Here is a 23,866-nt window from a genome sequence, read left to right as displayed (position 1 = left end):
AAAGGGATCCTAGGGAGAAAATGAGCTCAGGTAGTGGTTTGCTCAACAGCCGTATTCTTTTCTTTCAGGCGGAGATGTGCGTGATAACCGGTGCTTTACTCCTGTGTGCTGTGACAACAGCATGTGGCCTCAGCACGTCACTGAAATGCACTCACATCGCTCCTTACGCAAACCTGCTGGAACGCTTTAAGCGTTGTAACGTGACCGTTGAAAACAGATACGTCCACGCCGTCTGTACCATTCTTGTCGGGCTGGGAATTCGGCAAGTTTTCTTCGATGCCGAGCTGAGGACGCTGACAATTGAACAGGTGCTTGTGTCCGAGGAACCCGTGGAAAATGAAACTTCTCTATATAGTACCGCCTGCATGTCGCTCCGATCCGTCAAGATTCGAAAATGGGATTACTTTCCGGTAGAAATGGATGAGCTGTACGACCGATTCCTTGTGTTCGATGACTACACTATTGACCGCTTGATCACACCTTTCCTGCTCCAATACATTCGCCAAGGGACACTTAAAGCTACGTTCGGCAAGCCTCCGCAAGCCGCGGTCGCCGTCTGCAACTGGACTCTAGCCGACGGAAGCGGTGACTGTGACGTCTACGGCTTCGTCAACCGCTATAGGTATAAGTTTACCTCTTATTCGGAGATCGTAGAGTCATTCATTGAGTTCTGGAATCTTCGCACCGTGACGACCGAGGCTGTGAACGTCACGACCAGATCCCCCCTCAAGCATTCCCCTCTTGTTATCCATGAAGCGCTGCTTGGTCTGGCAGCCATCACTCCTATAAAGCGTTTAGTATTCTATAAGTGCAAATTTAATAGAATTCATCTTGAAGGTAGGCCGCCATCCTTGCAAATGGAGCGTTTGGAGTTTTTCCACACACCCAGTGAGAAAATCCAACCAATGGTGTTCTTCGCTGTGAATCCAGATTTAAGGTACGTCTCGCTTATCGGCACAAAATTACCCGAAATTCCATTGGCAATATTTTTCTTAGATCGACTAGACACACTCGACATGTCCGATACCAATGTGCCACGTGATATCGAGTTCCAGTATTGTCCCGAGAATTGTCAACAGAACAGCAGCATTCAGAAGCTAATCATGAGTGGAACAAACCTCAGCTCGTTACCAAACCGCGCATTTTGTGGATTTCCGCTGCTCAAGACACTTGAGCTAGAGAACTGTAACATAAAGCAAACGTTTGGGTCTCCATTTGAATGCCTGGAAAACCTCAAGAACCTCTCTATGGCTGTGAACAAGATTAGGCATTTGGACGGAGATAACGTGAAGGGACTTAGAAAAGTTATTTTTCTGAACCTTAATAAAAACGAGATCGTGCACTTCGAAGGCCCACAAGTATTCTCGATTTTGATCTCCTTGACTCGGCTCATACTGTCTCACAACGAGATTAAAGAACTAGGTCTTGGTGCAGTGGAGTATGTGCCTATCGAGGAGCTAAATCTTGCCTATAATCGAATATCAAAATGGAAGGGACCGTTATTTACTCGGATGGACAAACTGAAAACCCTGCGCTTAGAGCGCAACGCACTATCAAAAATAAGCGAAGACATGTTGCGTGACATCAACAATGTCAGCTACGTGAACCTCAGCTGGAATCCCTGGGACTGCTCAAGCTGCCAGCAGAAGAACCTTGTTTCCTTGCTGCACAAGCACCCTTCTCGGTGCAGCGACTGCTTTGTCTGCAAACAACCTGAGGAGCACGAGGGAAGGCTCGTTCTCGAGGTGCCCTGGAGTGAGGACGACTGCGCCCCGCCCGACCACTACAGAATTTACGGTGTTCCTGCGATCTTCTTCGTCATGGCCGCGTCCTTGGTCGGCTACGCCGTTTACAGAAACCGCTGGTACTGCATGTACAGCCTGCTGTACCTCAAAGTAGCCATCAAAGCATATCGAAGACAGACTCACGCAGGACGCTTTCTGTGGGACGGCTTTATCTCGTTTCACGCATCTGACACCAAGTGGGTTCGAGACGTGCTTCTTCCAAAGCTCGAAGCTTCCTTAAAGTTTCGACTCTGCGTGGCCGATCGGGACTTCATCCCGGGCCTCCCGATCACCGAGAACATCTGCCGGGCCATAACGCAGAGCCGCGTGTCGCTGTTCTTGCTGAGCCGGGAGTTCTGCCGCAGTCGCTGGTGCATGTTTGAGCTGAGCCTGGCGCAGCATCGGCTGTTTGAGAACGACCGCAACGATGGCTCATGAGGTCTCATGAGGTTTAGGTTGCTGGTGGTACTAGTCTTTTATTACACTATCGGTGCTGTCGTAGCGACATTCTCGCTAATTGTTAGACACTGTCACCATTCTTCTCGGAGTCCATACAAAACTGACGCTAGATCGCTTCGTAGAGGCCTTACCTACAGTACAATCCTGGTATAACTTAATAAGGGCTTAATAAAGTTATAGCATATATGTTAGCGTAAACTCCTTACGGGTTACCCTATTCCTCTCCATTTATCGCCAGCTATAAACTATTTGCAGGCAGCGGTGCACCTCTGCAGTATGTCGCCATTAATTTACAGGTTAAGCCGTGACCTTCATCCTGCCTTGTGAGTGCGCACTGAGAGTTCAGGAAAATAATATACGTATACTGCGATTCAGAAGCGCCAGAATGTGAAGGGCATGCAACGCATTTTCTGAAGAAAGCAATGGACAACCGAAATAACGCTCATGTCTTTCAGTTTTGACACCGGCAAGTCAGAATACCGAGATGCATGCCGCCTAAAGCAATGTAAGGCAAGGGAGCGTGTTACGCTAACTCTGGTGTCAGAGCAACCAAGGTATCAGGAAGTTTTGTTTGCGGCGAAGGAAGGTGGTATCAGGCTAACAAAAAGGTAACAATATATCCTCTTTTGAGCTATTTCGTGGAGGTCCTCTATTTGAGAATCAAGCACCCGCCTACCCCCTTCCCCCCCCCTCCCCCCAAAAAAAAGAAAATTTATTTCCCAAAAACAGAGATGCTGATTTCGCGCACTCAACCAAACGCGGAAAAGAGTGGGACGTAGGTCTTTCGTTCATTTGCTCATGCCTTTCGTAGAAGTGTACTCTATGAGGAATAGGAGTGTTGGAAAAGCTTTTTGAAACGTCAGCGGTCTTACCGAGGGCGTAAGATGAGCCGCTTGCGAAAGCTTATGCTGCCTTCGATTCAGTTGATTCATACGATTTACTTTACATGCCGAGGCAGTATGGTTAAAAATAGGTGCATCGGCGTATTCTTTATTTGTTTATTTTTTGAGCCGATGGACGAGAAGGCTCGTTATGATGAACCGCAAGTGAAAGGCGATTCTCCCACTCCTCCAATACTAGTGATGGACATTTTTCCTTCAGCACATGTGCGGATTCTGGAAGTGTACGTTGTGTTGTGGTGTAGCGTTCCGTCTGTTGTACCAGCTTTCCTGTGTTCGTTGTTGTCGTTTTGTCAGCAATCACTGCGTGTAGTATAATTTGCATGTGGTACGCAATGTATTGAAGCTGTGTATGTTTGCGGTCTCTGCTGCAGCCCTAGCCTGTCATCATATTCATAACGTGTTCCTTTGGTTCACTACCTTCGATAAATTCTCTTGACTTCCAAACACATTTTTTAGAAATGCATTTGTACTTTTATGATCTGTATGTACATGTTTCATGTGTACTGTGCACCTAACCATCAGTTTTTGCCTTTACACAAGCATGCAATCATTGATCGTCTTCTTTGCATGTGTGTACGTGAAATGGCGAGGGTCCTTCTACCAAATGGGTGCCATGTTATTTGTTTAAATCTGTTCTAAATCAAGACAGATGACAATTTCGTGTTGAAATCTGTTGTATACCCCGTAGAGTTGTGCTGGCGATACCCGTGTGCATTATTCGCATCTGTAATAAAGTAGTTCCTGGACTGTGGCATTCACGGCGGCTTTTTCTTCATTAATATTTTTTAGCTGCTTTCCTATTTTTAAGCTCCAATGGCTTAAAAGCGAAAAATGGCAGCAGATAACTGGGCCTCACGGGTTTCACACCAGCCGTGTGACCACAACATCTCTTGAGGCATTCCGGCTGTCGTTAAGTGTTTGGAGAAACGGCCGTAAAAAAAGTGTTCGTGTTGGGCGCATAGAACAGTGTGGAAATTTTTGTCCTGTATATTGAAACTACAATCTCATCGTGGTTCATTTCTGCAATGAGCTGCAAAATGTAATATATGTCAATATTAGAATGATTATAATTTGAGGGTCATGCGCCCTTTGAAATCGTGACCAAAAGGGTTCATTGTAATCATAATCATGAGCAGCCTTCCTGCGCCCTCTGCATAGAAAAGAACACCTCCAGGTACCACCAGTTAACTCTGGGCTTTGCACGCTCCGACCACCCTTTCCCCTCAAACTTAATGTCATCTGCCCAAGTAACTTCCTTCCGCCTCGAGCTACACCTGCGGATCTAGTCTCCACATAGTGACAACAGGAGAGACTATTATTTGTGTTTGTGACTTCGGTGCCGGATTATGTGATTTAGTCATTGTAGGTGTCGCTACGTAAGAGCAATCGCTGCCAAAAACCGTAAGGCCACCTGTAGAAACCCACCTGTAGCTTACAGCGTCCAACTCTCAAATCAACTAATCTCAAGGCTCCGTCTCCGCTTAATAAAACACGTTACGGGCTAGTTGGTGATCCATTGTTTTTATTGTAGTAACTGTGCTCCTCATATTTGATAAGAACACACGGAGGCCGCGGCCAGCGTTGCATCGTTCTTTACCTCGCACGTGCGAAAGGAAGACGGCGCCAACACCAAGTTGAGAGACTGGGCTGGCCTCACGCAGCTGACAGCAACGAGGTGGCGCTAAACGTGGCTCGAGGCCGGCGCCTGTGCCAAAAATCAAGGTTTTACCAGGCCGGCCCGAAAGGAAAAAAGCACTCTCCGCTGGCAAAGGATTAAAATTTATTTTAGTAGGCGTGTCTCTCATGGCCGTAATTGCTCAGACGCGTCAAATTTACGATATTTACTTTACGCACCTTGTACAAATGTAATAAAATTGAGCAACGGCGATTTGGATGTTTACTTGGGCTAGACAAAGCTAAAAATTCACCGCCCATAGACGGTGAGGCGAAGTGACAGCATAGGGAATTTATGAGTGGGCCCACTGCTTGCCAGGGCTCAACGGTTCCGCTGCGCGACGTCTTCGCTGCATTGCGCGGTGAGTGGCTCTGCAGTCGAGCCGGGTCTTTGGCACTCCGATGCGTTCCCAGAGGCTGTCGGGTGGCTGCAGGTGTTTCCGCGGCGCACATAATAGGAGCCAGCATCTCTTCGGCGTCGCCTCAGCATCTCGTCTACCGGATTTCTCGGTCGGTGGACACAGGAGAGGGCGACCGAACACACGAGGCCAGAAGAACTGCAGTATTCAGACGGTTGTGTGGGATGATCGTGAATTAGCACGATCAGCAAATTATTAGAGCACATTGTCGCAGGCTTTATTCGTCAGTTTTTGACAGACCATAATGTCCTCTCTCCATTACAACATGGGTTTCGAAAGGGACTGTCGACAACAACTCAACTTGTGCCAGTTGTTCATGAAATTTCTCAGGTGCTTGACGCGTCCGGGCAAGTTGATATGCTCTTTTTTTACTTTAGTAAAGCATTCGATAAGGTTCCCCATGGAAAAATTACTTCACAAACTGGAGCGCATTGGTCTTCCTACAAATATTATAACATGGATCCAGGCCTATCTCCGTCACAGACAGCAATTCGTTGAAATAAACAAATGTCTTCCAATATCCGTCAGGTAACTTCCGGTGTACCGCAAGACAGCATATTAGGACCACTTTTATTTTTGATCTATATTAATGACATAGTCGACGTAATTCCTGATGATGTCTATGTTAATTTATTTACGAATGACTGTGTCATTTTTAGAAAAATTGTTTCCAGGAACGACAGCAATTACTTACAGAAATCAGTTAATGCTATCCGTGACTGGTGTGAACTTTGGTGCGTGGAAATCAATGTAAACAAAACAGTTTTGCTGCGAGTCACACGGAAAAAAGAACCTAGTGTATTTTCTTATGTACTTAACAACACAATAATATCTGAGGTTGAAAAATACAAGTATTTGGGTGTTACATTCAATAATAAACTCTATTTGGTCAAACCATATTTCCATTACATGTACAGCAGCGTTTAGCAAGTTGTGGTTCTTGAAAAGGAAACTTAGAAATGCACCTGTAAATACCAAAATGTTAGCATACAACACATTTGTCCGTTCGAAATTGGAGTATGCAGCAGTTGTATGGGATCCTCATACTAAAAAGAATATAATGAACTTAGAGCGTGTTCAAAGGAAGGCTATCAGATTCATCTTTAGTAAATATAAAAGAGAGGATTCCCCGACTTTAATAATGCTTGGAAATAAAATCAGTACGCTGGAAAACAGGCGTAAGATAAGTCATCTCTAATTTTTACAAAACATTATAAATGGAAAAAGCGCACTTCAGCGGCCTCATTGCGTTAAAGCTCTAAGTTCACGCCAGACAAGACACAGACATAACCTTTCACTTACGCCAGTATTTTCTAAAAGAAAATCCCATATGAATAGTTTCTTCCCGCGTACTATACACGAATCAAATTCTATACCTGTCGAGGTATTGCAGTCACAAAACTTTGCAGAAGAGCTGGAAAAACATCTTCCTTCTATAAACTAACTTAAACAAAAGCATTGTTCGTAATCTGCTATATTTTCCGAACTTCTTCACTCTGTGATGCTTTTTTTCCCCCAAAAACAGTTCTGTTGTTTTGCGTGAAAATCGCCCGCTGTTTGTTATTTCACATGTGCCGCTCTTCATGTTTTGTTAGTTATTGTGCTGGTGTCAGAATGTATTGATTGAGTAACACTGCTACACCCAGCATTATTTTTCGTTTGTGTTTTTTTGTTTTTTTCATTATCACACTCTTTACAGTATTGCCCCTCCTTCTAGGGCCAGTTTATTGGCCTGCAGTATCAATAAATAAATAAATAGATAAATAAATAAACCCCTAGTTACCCACTGTCCGCAGCTAATCGTCGTATTCTTCGACGAAAGGGGAACCTACTCCGAGGCAAAGGGAGCAATGGGGCAGTGACCGTAGCGACTTTCCCACCTTCCCAGGAAGGGGTGGCGCCGCGGCGATTAGTCTGAAAATCGCAGCCGAAGCGCGGCAAATCATTGGTCACCAGCAATCCCCACGTAGGAGATATTTCGGCGCCGACGCTGAGATCTGACATGGTAAGATATCTCCGTCTCTCTGCGTCACCCCGCTACAATCTAAAGAACTCCAGGTTGTCGCTGGCTGGTGACCAATATAAAGGACGACTTCTCGTATGGCTGCCAATTCGGTTGCCGTAGAGGACGTTTTGTGCATGAGCCTGAAACGGTGACATGAGGCATTTCCTGGCACAATCACCGCTGCAGCTGAAGAAGTGGTCGTCACGGATCCGTGCACGAAAACGTGCTGGGTGTTAGTGTACATAGATGTAATGTATGACAGCGCCAGCTGTTTCAGTCCGACTGTTGGAATGTGCGCCTTTCTTTGTTATCCCTGGGATTGTTGTCCGTATAGATGGTTTTGGTACTGCCCAAAGTGGCACCTCCGCAATCTGGTGTGGCGCGTAGTTCGAAGGCACCGCATTGCGCTGCATCCAAAGCTCTGGAAAAGGCTGCATCTGGACGCACCCCACTAATGTTGGTCAGGGGGTGATGACGATGCCTGGTCAGATGCCGCAAATGCACACGAAGTGGCTCCTGTTGAAAATAAATTCGTGCTGGGCAGGCGCGGGCCTCATAAAATGTGCCCCATGTAGAAGTTTTACATGGCAAACCCAAGCATACTCTTAAAGCACGAGCCTGCGCACTTTCAAGCACACGCAGGCCTGATAGTCTGACCCCCGAGAGAACGGGTGCACTGTATCTGAGAAGACCGACTACCAGCGCCTGGTACACGTGTAGTAAAGATCGCTCAGAGGGACCCCAACATTTTCCTGCCATACACCGCACAATGCTTGCAAAGCTGTCGAGCTTTTTCTTGAGCACAGAAATGTGCTTCGTCCAGGACAGGTCACGGTCTATCGTAACACCTAAGAATTTGTGATGTGTTACGTATGGAACAATTTGCCCGTCGATTGTGACCGGATACCACGCCATTAACTTGCAATGGACTATATTCTGCGACTCGAGATCGGCATTGCAGGTCGTACAAACTTATCTAAAACGAAGGGCATGCGAGCAGCTGGTTCAACAGATTGTGCTTTTGTTAGTCGAAGCTTTCCACCGCGGCCATATCATAAAGTTTCCATGGATAACGAGCCATTGCGGCATAGCGGGAAACGAGCGTGCTGACGCCGAGGCTCGGATGGCACATAGTGATGGTGCTTTCATTGAGTCAGCCTTTTCTAGATCAGACATTGGAGCCTTGTTGGCACATTTAATGCAAGCGGCAATGCGGTCGCACTGGCATGATTCGAGTCATCAACAGGACCGCGTCTGTAAGCTTGACGCTGGCTCACGATTACATTTGCCATCTATGGTGGTGCGACCCTCATGGGACTTTACTCCACCGGCTGCGGCTTGGCGTTGCCTACACCAAACACTATCTTCACAAGATCGGCATTGAAAGTAACCCAAATTGCGCACAGTGCCACACTCCAGAGACTATTGGACACCTTCTTTGCGAGTGCCCGAACTATACTGCTGAAAGAAGAACATTGGAGGCGACCATGAAACAACTGGACTCTCGCCCTCTCTCCGAGGAGACTCTTCTGGGCGCCAGGACGAGACGTTCTGACTGGTGGCGTGTGATAAAGGCCCTGCTCACCTTTTTGTGTGAAACAGGCCTGGATACTCGTCTGTGACCGCCTGTGCACAACCTACATGGTTAATGACATGTGTCGGTGTTTGTGTTGCTGACGCCAGTTTTATGAGTTTTATGTGCGTCTACTAACCGCGATGCGAGTGCCAGCCAGTGTGGCGTGTGTGTGTGTGTGTCATGGTATTATGCCATCATCAGCCTTCATTCGCACTTTCCCTTTCCTCCTCTTCCCTTTCCCCTGTGTGGAGTAGCAGGCCAGGGCCATGTTACCACCGGCTGACCTCTCCACCTTTCCCTCATTAAAATTCCTTTCTCTCTCTCCAGGTTGTCACAATTGTGTGAAAGCCTCCACCACGGCGTCGCTCATTGCCTGAGTCCCTTTAAGACGTTAGACCAGATAAGCCAAACCAAACAAGAGCCAAAATTTCGCCTCCAGGTACGCCGGTAGCCGAGACGCTCCGCAGAATTAACGTTGCATTGTTGTTGGACTTTAATACCTGAAGCGTCGGCTAACTGTGGAAGGCCCCAGTCTTCCTGCTCATGTAACCATCATTAAAGCGTCATGGATACATGTTGCCTGCCCCGCTGCACAAGGGAAACTAGAAAAAAAGGCACTTGTTCTGGGCTCTACGTAATCGGGAGCTCCGTGTGCCACGGAATTGCCCTATAAAAATATAGATAACTCGTTTCGAGCGGCTTTAGAGCACACAGACGACTTTTCGAGAGCAGCTTTCGGGCATATATACTATCTTCAACACAGTTTGTGCAAAATACTAGCCTAAATATGTTGCTTTTGTGTATTTCCTAAATCTCCGCCGCATGTCCCAACATGCAGCAACAAGCGCTGTGCAGCTTGTCTTCGGCTCACAGCTGCAACATCCCGGCACAATCTTCAAATCGGTTTTCTCAGCACCATGTAATAAAGCAGACAAAATTTGTTGCCGAGACTATAGAGAAAACAAAAAATAAAAACTCACGTATTGGATATTGCGCGAGCTAAGTTATTTATAAGTTCGCTGCGATGGATAAGACAACATCTTCACATTTGAAGACAAAATGCGCGTATAAGGCCGCCCCGAGAGCTGGAATCAACTGTGTAGGATAGGTACTATTGGGGACAAAAGTTGTATACTCCACGCGGCGGGAGCCGGAGCAACGGAAAACTGCGTTTCAACGCCATCTGCAGGCGGCATCTCAGACCCAGACAGCCAATCTGTGACCTTTATTATCAGCAGGCATGCCGCTTCACTCATTTCAATGTTTCTTGCTTTTGCTGGCCAAAATGTCGCAGCGGTAGCAATCTGGTGGCCCTCTTTTCATTTTGTGTCTTCTTCTTTCAACACGCGTTCAAGGCTTGAGAGGCGGCGCGCGCACCGTCATGATGCGGTCAAATGCCCGCGCGCGCGTGGCTAACTTGTCGTGGAAGCAGAGCATTTTTGAAACGTTGAAACGAGCCAAGCGAGATACCTGCTGATAATAAAGGTCACAGATTGGCTATCTGGGCCCGAGATGCCACCAGTAGATGGCGTTGGAGCGCAGTTTTCCGTTGCGCACACTCCCGCCGCCTGGAGTATACCACTTTTGTCCCCGATAGTACTATCAGCGTCAAATGAAATGCGAACCACGGAAAGCCCGGCCAAAGATCTCACTTACTCATGAGCCTGCCGACAGGAAACACAGGCGCGCCCATCCAGTGAGCGATACTTTTTGCTTCTGTTTTCTTCGACGATCTTTTTCGCGTTGCGCCTCTGGAGCGCCACAATCATTCTTTCAACGCATGGAAACGTGCGCAGCGCGCTTCCGTTGGCGGCAGCGGCTCTGGCCCGCGTTGTTCAGCGAAGCGGGCGTTCTCGGCTCGCTTGTCTGCAGCGCTGTAAGTTTGCTTCCGTCATCCTCTTGTTATCAGCGTCTGGCTGCAAAGCGAAAAATAAAAACTGGTCGGGTTAAGGTCGTGGTTCTGAATCCCTTCTGTCTTTTGGTGACGGATTATGAAATCCACAAAGCTAGCGGAGCAGTGAACGAAGCCGATAGCGACTTGCATTATGCTGTGTGCGCCGTTCTCAATTTTTTCCCTTCGTCTGCAATCGCTATGAATCTCATGATGACTGAAGAGAACCAGCTCGACCGCCCAGCATCCAATCCTGTCCTGTTAGTGAGAGTAGCTTTATTGCCGCCGGGAAGACCGTAATAAATTTTGAACCGATCTTCGACGCGTCATTTGAAAGCGACAATGCCAAGCGTCCACACGGAAGATATACAGCAAATGGTTTCCATTTTCCTCCATGGTGTGGAACAACGTGCCATTGCAAAGGAAATGGGTCGACCACTGTCGACAATTAACAGAATCTGCAAGGCATACCGTCATGAGGGACGGCTCACTAACTTGCCCAGTGTGCACAGACAGCGGGTGACAATCAAAGAACAAGACGAGCTTATTTTCGCCTCTGCAGCCGACACACCAAATACTAGTGCTCGGGAGATAAAGGGCACTTTTCAGCTGGGTGTCAGCATGTCGAATATTGGACGTCGCCTGCACGAGGCTACTCTGCGAAGCCGAGTAGCGTCGCAGAAGCAGGCGGTCTCAGAGGTAAACAGAAATGCAAGACTTGCATTTGCGCAAGGCAACTCATTATGGACGGTGGAGGACTGGGACTGCATGGTGTTCTCTGACGATTCAACTTTTTCAACACGCGTAAGTGAATTTGGAGAGCTGTAAACACCAGGTGTGTGTTTTATGCCATATGAGCATGCAGACTCTGCCAAATGTTGGGTAGAATTGATTCAATGCAATAGCCGTTATGTTTACAATTGCTACGCGGAAAGAAGTTTTTGTTATATTCTGGGACCTATCGATATTTGATCCTTGTCTGTATACTCATTGCGCTGCGTTTTTGTTTAGGCACTTTAGCCGTGTCTGGTGATTGCAAATTTATATCATAGCCAAGAAATCTTCGGTTACTTTCCTAGGTACAGGCTGTAGCCCCAATAATTTCTATCGCGTTGCAAGCAACGGCCGCTGCTCCGTCAGTGTATGCGGAGCGGTGTGCACGGTCGGCCTTGGACCGTTGATTCGCCTGCACGGAAACTTTGATGCCGCAGCTTACCGCGACGTCATCCAGAGCGTCGTGGGGCCCTGCGCCCTGGACGGCCCATTTCCCGACGAGCTCTACTATATTCAACAGGACCGCGGCCCCATACAGACGGCCAAGTGAGTTACCTGTCTGCTGGAAACTCTGGGAATTACGTTGCTGAAGTGGCCTCCACAATGCGCTGACTTAAATATAATGGAGAATGTGTGGGGTTCTGTGGTGAAGACCCTTTCGCGGGGGTACTTCAGGCTGGCTCCCAGGATGCTTTGTGGGCCGCTGTGCAAGAGGAGTGGGAGCGCTTACGGACTTCGGACTTAGGCGACAGGCTGTAAGAGAGTATCCCTCGACGACTGGCAGCGGTGGTCGCCGCTAGAGGCGATTTCACGAAGTGCTGACTCATTGTCGGACAGCTGCCTTTTCCTCACTGGACCCACCCCTTGACGGCGCCTCCCTGAGTATCTCTTGTGTGCCCGATGCCGAGGTTTCGCGCATCCATATAGTTATCCTGAATAAAGTATTTTCTTTTTTTCAATGGCGCACCGAGAAAGTACCAATTTTTTAAATTCGATAAGTGTGCCATGATGCATAAGTTGAGAAGGGGTGAAAGAATTGCAGGTGGAAGAAAGTCCACTTTTCCTTAGGTATTACACGCACGTTTGACTTCGGAAGGACAAATAATGCGGACGGTAGCAACGTTGCAGGCGGCCGTGGACCCCTTGTCTTAATTCCCGTGAACCGGCCAACGTTCATTTCTTCCAATCACAGACAGACGGCAATAACACGTCGATGACAGAAGCAAATTCAAAGCGCCCGCTTCTCCCACGCGGGCCAGAGCCACTGCCGCCAGTGGAACCGCGCTGCGCAAGTTTCCTTGCGTTGAAAGAGTGATTGTGGCGCTCTAGTGGCGAAACGCGAGCAAGAACGTCAAAGAAAACAGAACCGGATGTAGCAAACCGGATGGGCGCATGGGGTGGATGCAGCAAACAGCAAACCGGATGGGCGGATGGGGTGGATGCAGCAAACAGCAAACCGGATGGGCGGATGGGGTGGATGCAGCAAACAGCAAACCGGATGGGCGGATGGGGTGGATGCAGCAAACAGCAAACCGGATGGGCGCCTGTGTTTCCTGTCGCCAAGCTGATGCGTAAGTGGGATCTTTGGCCGGGTTTTCCGCGCTTCGCATTTCATTTCACGCTGATCGTACTCTGAGCCACTATTGAAAATCTGTTCCGCGCATAATTAAATGCCTTAAACGCAATACATTCGCGGCTGTTCTTATTAAATAAACACGCCGGGCTACAGAGCAATTAATGTCATGCAAAGATTATGATAGAAGATTATATTAGGAGCAAATGATGTCATGCAAAGGCTTTGCCGCAAATATGTGGGTCTGCATGTTATCAAAGCAGCGGTTCGCGTCTTTATCACTTTGTTTCAGGCGAGAAATTGTGCCAGACTTACAAGTAATACTTGCAGCCGCGTGCAACTGGTTTCGAAATCGGTAGTTTGCCCTTCGTCTCAGTCGAAATAGGGTCACCACCGAATTTTACACGCGTCTTTTTTTTAATGCGAAAAACAATTGGTTTTGGTGGCAGTTAAAAAGAGTGCTGACATCACTGATAGCTAGCGTTTGCGATGGCGTACACAAATAAATTCAAAAAGAAAAATAAACAAATGTTCTCTGTTAAACAATCCTCGAAATTAGTGCGTGGCTTCTGACTACGACGCGGCAGTGCTAAGCTGTTAATACCTTTTTATTTTGTTAGGAAGGGCGGATTTCACGAGACTTTATGCCGAAATACATTCTCGGCCGTCATCTCGCACAGATGACTGCGACGAAAATTATGCCCGTATATTGTTCAGCCATTGCTCCGTCGCCTTCTGCGATTTCCTCGCGCGACTCGAACGATCTTCTGTCTGCTTTCTAGTGACAGCACTTGAACACGCATGGACGTGCACAAAATGCTTTCTTTACTTGAGGTGTCATTTTCGCTTCTTGAAATGCCATACCGCATGCTTGCATTTTTATCCCATGAAATGTGACCCTTCGACGAGCCTAACCACGCAAACTAATTGCAGTCCATGTGAGCAAATCTCTTGCCCCACAATCAGTAAAGCTGCCCATGAGGTTTAGAAAATAAATGTAATGGAAAGTGACCAGCCCATACTAAGAGTAAAATACGAAACAACCGCACATATCTTCACTATGCTCTCCTTTAAGAGGCCGGACACTTTCACCACCGTGACTTCCTCAAGCGGGTCGCTTTCCATTTCAAACAACCGCGTGGCACCCCTTGCCAGCCGTCAGTAGACGCAGTGTCCGCGATCGGGGCACTAGGCTGCTGAGCCGGAGGACTCAGATTTCATCTCTGCCATGAAGGCATGCTTCAATCAAGGCGAATTGTAAATCCGCTCGTGTAGTGTGTGAGGCGAACACACGTTAAGGAACCCCAGGTGGCGAAATTTTATCGGGGTCCGTACACAAAACTTCCCCTTTCTCTCTTCCTTCTTTCACTTCCTGCTTCATTCTTTCCTTCACGGTTCGGTTCAGCGGCTCATCAAGAAGAGAGAGTTACTGCGTTCTTTATTTCTCAAAAAGAACTTTCACTTTCATTTTTTAGTGGAGTAACTAGCGCCAATGAGGAACCCTGTGTAGTGGAAAATAACTACGGACCTTCTGTTATAGCAGTCATTCTGATTTTTTTTTCAGCGAGTACAATATTCCTCCCTGACGTCGCTCTTGAGTTGTCTACCGGACGTGAGACAGGTGCGGTGTGTTTCATTTACTTAAACCAATTTTTGCGTCCCCCCTCCCCACCTGTGCAAGAGCGAGGCCCAAAAGAAAGGTGTTTCTACGACAGTTACCACTTTGTAACGCGAGATTGAGGGACACTCGTATACGGTAGCAAATATAATATTGTTCTTTCATTAACCTTTCCTATGTACATAAAAACTAGAAGTCAATTTTTTAATGATTTGAAACCTTTTACTAAATCACTCCTGTGCTGTGAAAAGCACTTACATCGATGTGTTGAATTTTAGAGGCTGTGCGACGGCACACGCACAACTTCAACCATGAAATTTCGAGTGACCGCTATATCCGGGCTCCATACCTTCAACTAACGCTCAATGACAGTGGCAATAATGGGCCGAGTTCTTTTTTTTAACCAAGAGGACAGACAGCGTTGTTGTACTCGCGGCTGTGTAGACTCAAAGATCGTGAAAAAGAGGTATCGCAATGAACAATTTTTGGAAATACTCTAACGAAGCAGTTGCTCTCACGCAATCAGCAGTAAATACTTTTGATAAGCAATGCAACCGTTTGAAAGCTGCGGATTTCCTTGTACTGTTTTTTTATATATAATGGCTAAATTCTTGCTTCAGAAGGTAAAGGACATTTGAAAATAGGTGGATGCTCTCGGCGGCAAGTGAATCAAATCTGAAGTTAAAACTTATGGGCACAGGATGGCCCACAGAATTAGAAAGTAGGAGTGAGGCACGGTGCGGACATTTCGGTTTCAGTTACATCCACACTTCTCAGCTTAGGGTCTCGTATCGAGAGGGTGGTCAAAAAATCAGCGTGTGTACAAAAAAGCATCAGAACTCTTTCAGACATCCTGCACATGAGGTAAATATCGTAAAACACACGGATAGACTTGCATCAGCCGGTCATACCGGTGCAGCAATAACTGTTGAGCGAACAGCACGGTGCCTTTGAATTTACTAAGGCAGCATACTTGCTGCAACATTGTCGTAAAATTGGTAAGTTGCTAAACTGCATTTTGAGGAAAGGAAATGGAACGGCATCTGTCTCACATATCTCGGTGGACACCTCAACCGCGCCGTAAGGGAACGCTGGAGGGTAGGAGTGAAAGAAGAGAGAGAGAAAGAGGTGCCGTAGTGGAGGTCTCCGGTATGATTTCGACCACCTGGTGACCTTTAACGAGCCTTGACATCGCACAGCACACGGGCGCCTTTTGTGTTCCGCCTCCATCGAAACGCGGACGCCGAGGTCGGGTTGGAAACCAGGTACTCCGGCTCGGTAGACGAGAGCCTTAACTCCTCAACCACCGAGGCGGTCGAACATTGTTGCAAGTTTGGCTTTTTGGTAATTGGTTGGTTGGTTTTGGAGGAAAGGAAATAGCGCAGTGTCACATCTCGGTGGACAACCCAACCACGCCGTAAGGGAAGAAGTAAAGCAGGGAGTAGAAGAAGAAAGGAAGAAAGAGGTGCCATAGTGTAGTGCTCCGGAATAATTTCGACCGCCTGAGGAACTTGCACTGACATTTCACAGCATAAGGGCGCCTTTGGCGTTTTGAACCCCAACTCAGGAACTCCGGCTCAGTAGCCGACCGACGGATTTTTGTCAATGTTAGCATTTTTGGAAAAGGAATGAGGACAGAAGGGCGCTACCTTATCTAGCGCTACTACAATTTGAAATGTGGCGATAAATGCATAAGGAAAACATCAGTCTGCTTGTTATAAAAATAATTTGGGTTTGAGAACTCTGATGTAGAGATTTGGTATATGGCTTAAGCTATCTATTAACATTGTTGGTTATTCGGTGTATCAATAAAAGATAAATATTGGTTTTCAGCAAAGGAAATGGCGCAGTATCTGTCTCACTTCTCGTTATAAACATTAACCGCGTGGTGAAGGAAAGGAGAAAAGTTGAAATAAATGATGAGGAAGAGATGTCGCTGTGGAAGGCACGAAATAATTTCGAACCCCTGGTGATCTCTAACGAGCACTTACATCGCACAGGATCTGGTTGCCTTTACCGTGTCCCCTACATTACTTGTGTGGGATGAAAGAAAGCCGCCTTACTGCAGCGGAAGAGAATCAGTAGGAGGTAGTGAAGAATAGGATAGTGCGCAGAAAAGACCAGCTAGGAGGCGCTAGCATTCGTAGTGCAAATATCTGCCCAACCCGCTCTCTTCGGCAGTTCTAAACCTCGGTATGGGACCGAGATACGCCGATCCACCACTGAAGAGAATTGATTGGTACTTGACATGTGGTTTGAATAATTGATCGTGCAAATAAACGAATTTTCTTACTGTAACTTGTTTCATTCAGGCCCATTCATCACCAACATTATCATCAGCCTGACTACGCCAACTGCAGGGCACAGACCTCTCCCGTGTTTCTCCAAAAAAACCAGTCATTTGCCAGTTGCGGCCACCGTATCCCCGCAAACTTCTTAGTCCCACCCTCCCACCTAACTTTCTGCAGCCCCCTGCTACATTTGCCTCCTCTTGGAATCCACATCGTTACCCTTAAAGATCAGCGGTTATCTTCCCTTTGAAATACATGACCTGCCCAAACCAATTTCTTCCTCTTAATTTTGACTAGGAAGTCATTAACCCACGTCTTTCCCTCGCGCAGTCCGCCGGCTTCCCATCTCTTAACGTTACACCTGTCACTTTTCTTTCCATAGCTCGCGGCGTCGTCCTTAACTGCAGCTGAGCCTTCTTAGTTAGCCGCCACGTTTCTGCCCCATAGGTGAGTACCGGTAAGATGCAGCTGTTGTAGACTTTTCTCTTGAAGGTTATTGGCAAACTGCTATTTATGATCTGAAAGAACCTGCCATATGCGTTCCACCCCATAATGATTCTTCTAGTTAATTTTCCTCTCATAGTTCGGATCAGCGGTCAGAACCCGCCCTAAGTAGACATATTCTCTTACTACTTCCAGAACCTCAAAACCAATTGCGAACTGCTGTTTCCTTGCTAGAATGTTGGACATTACTTTGGTTTTCTGCATAATAATCTGTAACCCCACCGTTCTAATCTGCCTGTCTAACTGATTGATCATGCTTTGTAGTTCATGTCCTGAGTGACTTAGCAAAGCAATGCCATCACTGAATCGCAAATTACTTACGTATCTTCATGAACTGTTATCTCCAACTGTCCCCATTCAGGCCCCGGAATACCTCCTGTCAACAGGCGGTGAATAGTGCCACGTATCATTGTAGTGTCCTTTCGTTCGCGCAAGGCCGCAGGCAAGGGGTGATATCATTTTTGTTCGTGACGCCAGAAGCGACCGGACTAATCTCGATTGATCACTGCCATGAAGAGCTGCATCTACGTGTTTTCAGATTACTGTAGATGGTCTTGACCTGTTACCTCGATGTTTCCTTACCGGCTTTACATTGAGGGATGCCGCGAGCTGCGGGCATTCGTAATTCGACGACTGACGAGCACGTATGTTGCTTACGCCGCCACGGAGTGATTAAGTTCTTTTGCGGGCGCAAGTCAGCCCAAATAAAGAGCTTCGTTTGCAAGTCTTGTTGGTGTCTTCCTGACCGTTGGACTGCCGTCACTACAACGTGACTTCTGGTGGAGGTGCTGAGTAGCCTTCCATGTACCACCGGACACCCCCTTCTAGTCGTGACGCCAGCCTTCTGAGTCATTCACAGGAGGACCTGACTCCAGTCCACCGCGCATGCCGCCGTCTGCTAGGGGACGCACCTGAGTTCGTGACTCTGGCGGACCCTACCCGGAAGCGGAATCAAGTAGCAACGTCCACCATGAGCTTGCCCCAGACGACGACTCCAATCTTTCTGCAGCAGCCCCGGGTGCCACCAACCTTCGACGCTTCGCCTGGCGCCGACCACGAAGAATGACTGGAACAGCTCGACCGTGTGGCTGTCTTTAACAACTGGGACGATGCCATGAAATTTGGGTACGTCTCCTTCGCCTTGGAAGGACCAGCGAGAATCTGGTTTGAGAATGAGGAAGCCAGCCTTGTGAACAAGGAAACCTTGAAGGAGCGGCTTCTCAAGACTTTCACAAACGTCGTGAGAAAGGAGAGAACACAGCAGCTGCTACAGTCTCGCATACAACACCCAAACGAGACCGTTGCAGTCTACACTGAGGAAATGAAGCGTCTCTTCCGGCGTGCCGACGCGAGCATGAAGGACGAAGAGAAGGTAAAGTTACTTATGCGAGTAGTTAAAGGGCAACTCTTTGCCGGCCTCGTCCACAACCCACCCAAAACAGTCGCGGAATTCTTAGAAGAGGCATCTACGATGGAAAAAAGCTCTTGATGTCAGAGTCCGCCAGTATGACCGCTAGCAGCGCGTTTTCTCAGCAAGCTGCCTGGACACCGCTAACAGCGATAACCTGCGGGAAGTTACACGTCAAGTTGTGCGAGAAGAGCTCCGACGATTGCTGCCAACGGGAACCGAGCCGCAGCTTACATCACTCACTGACGTAATCTGGGACGAGGTTCAACAAGCCTTGTGTGTGACGCCGACCTTCACGCAGTCTCTGCAGGCCCCAGCCTTGACTTATGCCGCAGCAGTGCGCCGTCCTGCACCTCGACGACGGGACCCAAGCCCCTATCGCCCTCATCCAGCTGCGTTGGACCGCCGCCCTCTCGCCCCAACCCGGCCGTACTCCGAGCGTCGCACACCGCCGAGGAAATGCGGCGAGTGGAGAACTCACGACCTGCGCCGCCCACTATGCTTCCACTGTGGCGAAGCCGGTCAAATTCTGCGGTACTGCCCACGACGACGGCGTCACTTTATGCCTTCACTCAGGCTGCTTCAATATGGCCATTGCTGCCAGGGGGAGGTGCTTAGAGCCGATAACTTAAAATTACAGTTTCGACCTCAAATGCGTTCATGTAGAGCCTTACTTCTTTTTATGTAAGCATAATAACGTCATGGCTAATGGCTGCAGCGTAAAAGCACGCATTGGTCGTAGGCCATGTCTTCACCCCTTCAGCCCCGCCTGAAGTGCATGACATGATAGCGTAATGGGTTAATTTCCATATGTGCAGAAGGTCATTTTTTACATTGCATTCAGGATCCCTGTGAATCCTCATACCGCTTCTGTCAAATCGGTGCACCGTTTAAATCATGCAGCATTGCCCTGCAGTGGAATGTGTTCCTAGCGGTGGGCCTTGTGCGAGCCAGGTTGTTCTTTCCGAGAGCCGATCATTAATATAACTGCCACCTGCTGACGCTGGGAAGTTTTTCACTACGCGATGGGCAGGTTGTGAAGAGGCCGCAAGCTCACGTGACCTAGGTGGACCAGCTGTATCCTAGGTTTCTCTCTGGGGACCACCTGCCAAAACCATGCTCGTGATTTCTCGCTCGCAGTGGCGACGCCGTCAGTGCCGAAATCGGATTTTGAGGACAACGGGGCCTTTAACGCTTTGGCGTGAAAACAATGGGCTCTCCTCATGGACGCTTACTCTGGAATAAAGATTTAATTTTTTTACGTGGTGTCGCACATTGCTTTGCAAAGCCAGCTCGCACACGAAATCAATGCAGCTAAATATTTTCCTCCAGAAATTTATGTGTCCACATGGTCAGCGCGAGCTTTTAATTATCGGGGCCGCTTGCAAAGGCCTTTCAAGCAGCCACAGAGTTTTCGCTGGTGCTTCCAGCACCACGCACGAAGACTCGTGTTCCGTCTGCACATCCTGAACTACTGCCTTCATATCTGTCGCGAAGACAGCAGTGGCGGTTTTGCGTTGTCAAGCCCATATCCGCCCTCGCTGCCTGTTCTCAATCTTTTTCGCAGCGCTAATAGCCTCTTCGAACGCCGCTTCCTTTTCCCGTGCCGGCGCAGGATGTGGGAAACGACGCTGTTCGCGGATGCTATTCTTCCAAGTTTACAGTCTGCGCAGTGACTTTGTCGCTCCGCGTTTCAATAGGGAACCTGATGCAGCCCTGGCGACCACTGGAAATAATATACATGGATTTTTGGCAGTCAGACATGATGATGAAAATCATCCTTACCCCAATCCCAACATCGCCAAGACCATGGTATTGAGTTTTGTTTCAAATGCTGTTCCTATTCATTAAAGACGATGATTTTCTGATAAAAAAAGTAGTCGCCATATACTGCTGTTAAAATAGAATCCCGCCGCCACTAAGTTTTAAGGATAGGCTTTTTGAGGTCACAAAATTGTTTCTGTGGTATTCAAATATGAACACTGGTGGATATAAGAAAAGAGGCTACTAATGTTAACTAGCAAGCTGATTGATTAATTTCTCATAGTTAACTGCTGTCATTGGTGTGATCGCAATTACAAATTTCTAGCACGCCGGAAATGGCCACATCAATTTTTTATAATTCTGAAAACGCCGTCGCCCTTACGCAGTGGGTTATCAAATTTTTTTCCAAATCACACAGGCGATGCGCGCCATCGAAAAATGCGCCTCTCGGGCGTGCGCAAAGCAAATGCCATGCCCCAGCCACGCCACGCCTTGTGATACGTGACACCGTGTGATAGATTCCACGTGACGCTCGCTGCCCAACTCACGCTGCTGTCCTCGCAGCTGATTCCTACTGTACCCCACACAGGAGAAAATAACTTGCTGATTGTTTAGCTTGCCTAAACCTAGTGCGCACGCGAAAGCTTCTCACACGCCACCGAATGCGTTGTCCGTGAATTCCTCGTGAACCTGCCTCGTTGCAGTCCCAAATTCACTGAGACGAATCACGTGGTTAGTCCGTGTCTCTCGTCTGTGTTGAGCAGACGTCGAGGCGGCGGCTTCGTTTGCGGGTCGTTGTCGTCGCTCCTCCCCTCCTTTTCGCGACCCGTTCTTCCCGTTCTTCGGGCGTCGTAGCCGCACACTTATCCTTCCTCCCTCCCTTCTCGCGTTGTCGGCCGGCCTCGTAGCATGCTACGAATTCGGGATTCGTCGACGCAGCTTCTCGTAGCCTCTGCTCATGCCGCACAGAGTATGAACGCTTACAATGCGCCTATTTTTCTATTGCGCATCCGAGAAGCGAGCGCACGACCACGCTGACAATGGAGCGCCGCAGGGCGCGCCGCCGCGGAAATAGCACGGCGCATGCGCACTGAGGTGCATAGCTGAGCTGATGGAACAACTTATGGAAAACGAGGCAGAGAGAGAAATAACCAACTGATTCGTCTCAGAGAATTCGGGAGTCCAACGAGGCTGTTTCACCAGGAATTCACGGACAACGCATTCGGCAGCGTGTGAGAAGCTTTCGCGTACACGCTAGGTTTAAACAAGCGGAACCATCAGAAATTTTTTAGATTTAAATCGTATGGCTTTAAAGTGCTTAAAGGTGCCATATGTGTACAAGCATCGGTTTTGCCGGATTGCCTCCTGGTTTCCATGGCAACGCGTTGCGATGGAAACGGCGCATGCGCAGATGTGGCTTGCACCCGACACGGCGAAATGCTCCGCAGCTAGCGTAGTGAAGCTTTCGCTTCAAAACAGGCCACGTGACAGGTTGGCCATGGAGGAAGGGGTGACGGGAGATCACTTCGGGTGAGCCAAAGAGGAGTTTCTCGGAAGCGGCAATCTTTTCTTACGAGACCACCAAAATTTAGAAAAAAAATTGTCTAGCAATAACTCTGTAGGTAATCACGTTTCCTAAATTACACAAGCTGATATGGCTGTTCATTACGACCGGCTACACGTATCTACAGATGTGCAGATGCTATGTTGAAACATAACCTGCAACAGGTGTTTAGTGGTTAGACTGCCCCCACGTGTTCAAGGCACTCGTGGCTGTAAGCGTGACCAGCCAATAAATCGAAACTTTTTCGTCTCAATGGAAAACAGCTGCTCTTGTCACCATATGGCGTATTTTGAGTGCAGCATTAAAATCCCTAAAACTCGTCGCCTTCAAAATCTGTATCTGTTAGAATTTTCTGCGTGGTAGGCATGAAACCGCTCTTGATTATCTAGACCTATGCCTGAGTGATTTTCAACAAAATGATGTGTCTACCGTGACACACATTTCAAAACCTTTTTGCCAGCTGTGTAGAGAATTCTATTCCCAACAAAGTAAATAAATTTGGCAAAATAAATCTCTGGATTACGCGTAAGTCTTGCACTTAAAACCTAATCTAAAAAGATTGAAACGAACACGTGTCCACAGAAACGCAATGCTAGCTGGCCTGAGTCAGGCTGTTGGCTTTTCAAAGCGTCACTATACTTCGAGCACACAGTGATCCTCAGATATTTTGAAAACACTTCCCTCACGTGCTTGGACATTTTAAGGGCTGACAGTTTAATATAAGTAATTGAAAGGAGGCGCTCAACTTTCATACATAGTTAGAAAGTTAATTGTCAAAAAAGTTTTAGCCACCTTACCAGTTAACCTGATTCATCTGTTGTCTGCGGCCCGCCAAGATTGGTATCGCTATCCCACAGAGGTCATCTTTATAATTCTAAAAGCCTGTTTTTGAAAATCAGTGTGCGCTTTCCTGAAGCACCTGTGGTAATGCGTATGCCTAATGCTGTGCTAAAGCGCTAGTTTCTCATTGCGAGCTATAAGCGGAAAAGAGATTGTAATGCAGCAAACATTCCGCGAGAGGTCATTGTGTTAGCAGTTAAAGGGAGCCTAAGGACAATGTGACCACAGATTATGGTTTGCTCAACGCTCACATTCTTTCCTTTCAGGCGGAGATGTGCATGAAAACTGGTGCTTTACTTCTGTGGGCTGCGACAACAGCCTGTGGCCTTACCATGTCAATGAACAGCACCCACTTCGCTCCTTACGCAACGCTGCTGCAGCGCTTCAAGCGCAGCAACGTGGCCGTTGAAAACGGATACGTCCAGGCCGTTTGCACCATTCTTGTACGGCTGAAAGTTGGGCACTATATCACTCCTGGTCACCAGAAGGCGCTGACGATGGAACAGCTGCTCGTATCGGACGAACCCGTGGACAACAAAACTCCTCAGGGTAGTATCGCCTGCTTGTCGCTCCGATCCGAGAAGATTCGACAATGGGATAACTTTCCGCTAGCAATTGATGAGCAGCAGGACCTATTCGTTACGATTTCGGCCCCCGAAATTGATATCTACGGTTTTGAGTACCGGCTGCAATCCATTAGCGAGATGACAGTCAAAAGCACGTTCGGCATGCCTCCGCAAGCCGCTGTCGCCATCGGCCACGGGACTCTAGCGGACGAAAGATGTAACTTTCACGTCTACGGCTTCGTCGGCTCTGATAG

The 23,866-nt window shown here is 47.9% G+C and overlaps 1 protein-coding gene across 1 annotated transcript; it reads left to right on the top strand.

Annotated features, from left to right (window-relative positions):
- The first annotated feature begins 227 nt into the window (after positions 1-227).
- LOC149328327 (uncharacterized) lies at positions 228-23,561 on the top strand. Its single transcript, XM_089560627.1, has 2 exons — positions 228-585; positions 23,313-23,561. The coding sequence occupies exons 1-2, from the start codon at positions 366-368 to the stop codon at positions 23,453-23,455; spliced, it is 363 nt and encodes a 120-aa protein (XP_089416753.1). The 5' UTR covers positions 228-365; the 3' UTR covers positions 23,456-23,561.
- The last annotated feature ends 305 nt before the right edge of the window (positions 23,562-23,866 follow it).

This window comes from Amblyomma mixtum, chromosome 9, assembly GCF_055824585.1.
Source record: "Amblyomma mixtum isolate Tamu chromosome 9, ASM5582458v1, whole genome shotgun sequence".
Lineage (NCBI taxonomy): Eukaryota > Metazoa > Arthropoda > Arachnida > Ixodida > Ixodidae > Amblyomma > Amblyomma mixtum.
The sequence above is the reverse complement of the archived record's forward strand: the minus strand, read 5'-3'. Positions and strand labels throughout refer to the sequence as shown.

Coding starts and splice junctions, on each gene's coding strand:
- LOC149328327 (XM_089560627.1), top strand. CDS start 366: ATGTCGCTCCGATCCGTCAAGATTCGAAAATGGGATTACTTTCCGGTA. Junction 586..23,312: donor GACTCTAGCCGACGGAAGCG/GTGACTGTGACG, acceptor CTTTCCTTTCAG/GCGGAGATGTGCATGAAAAC.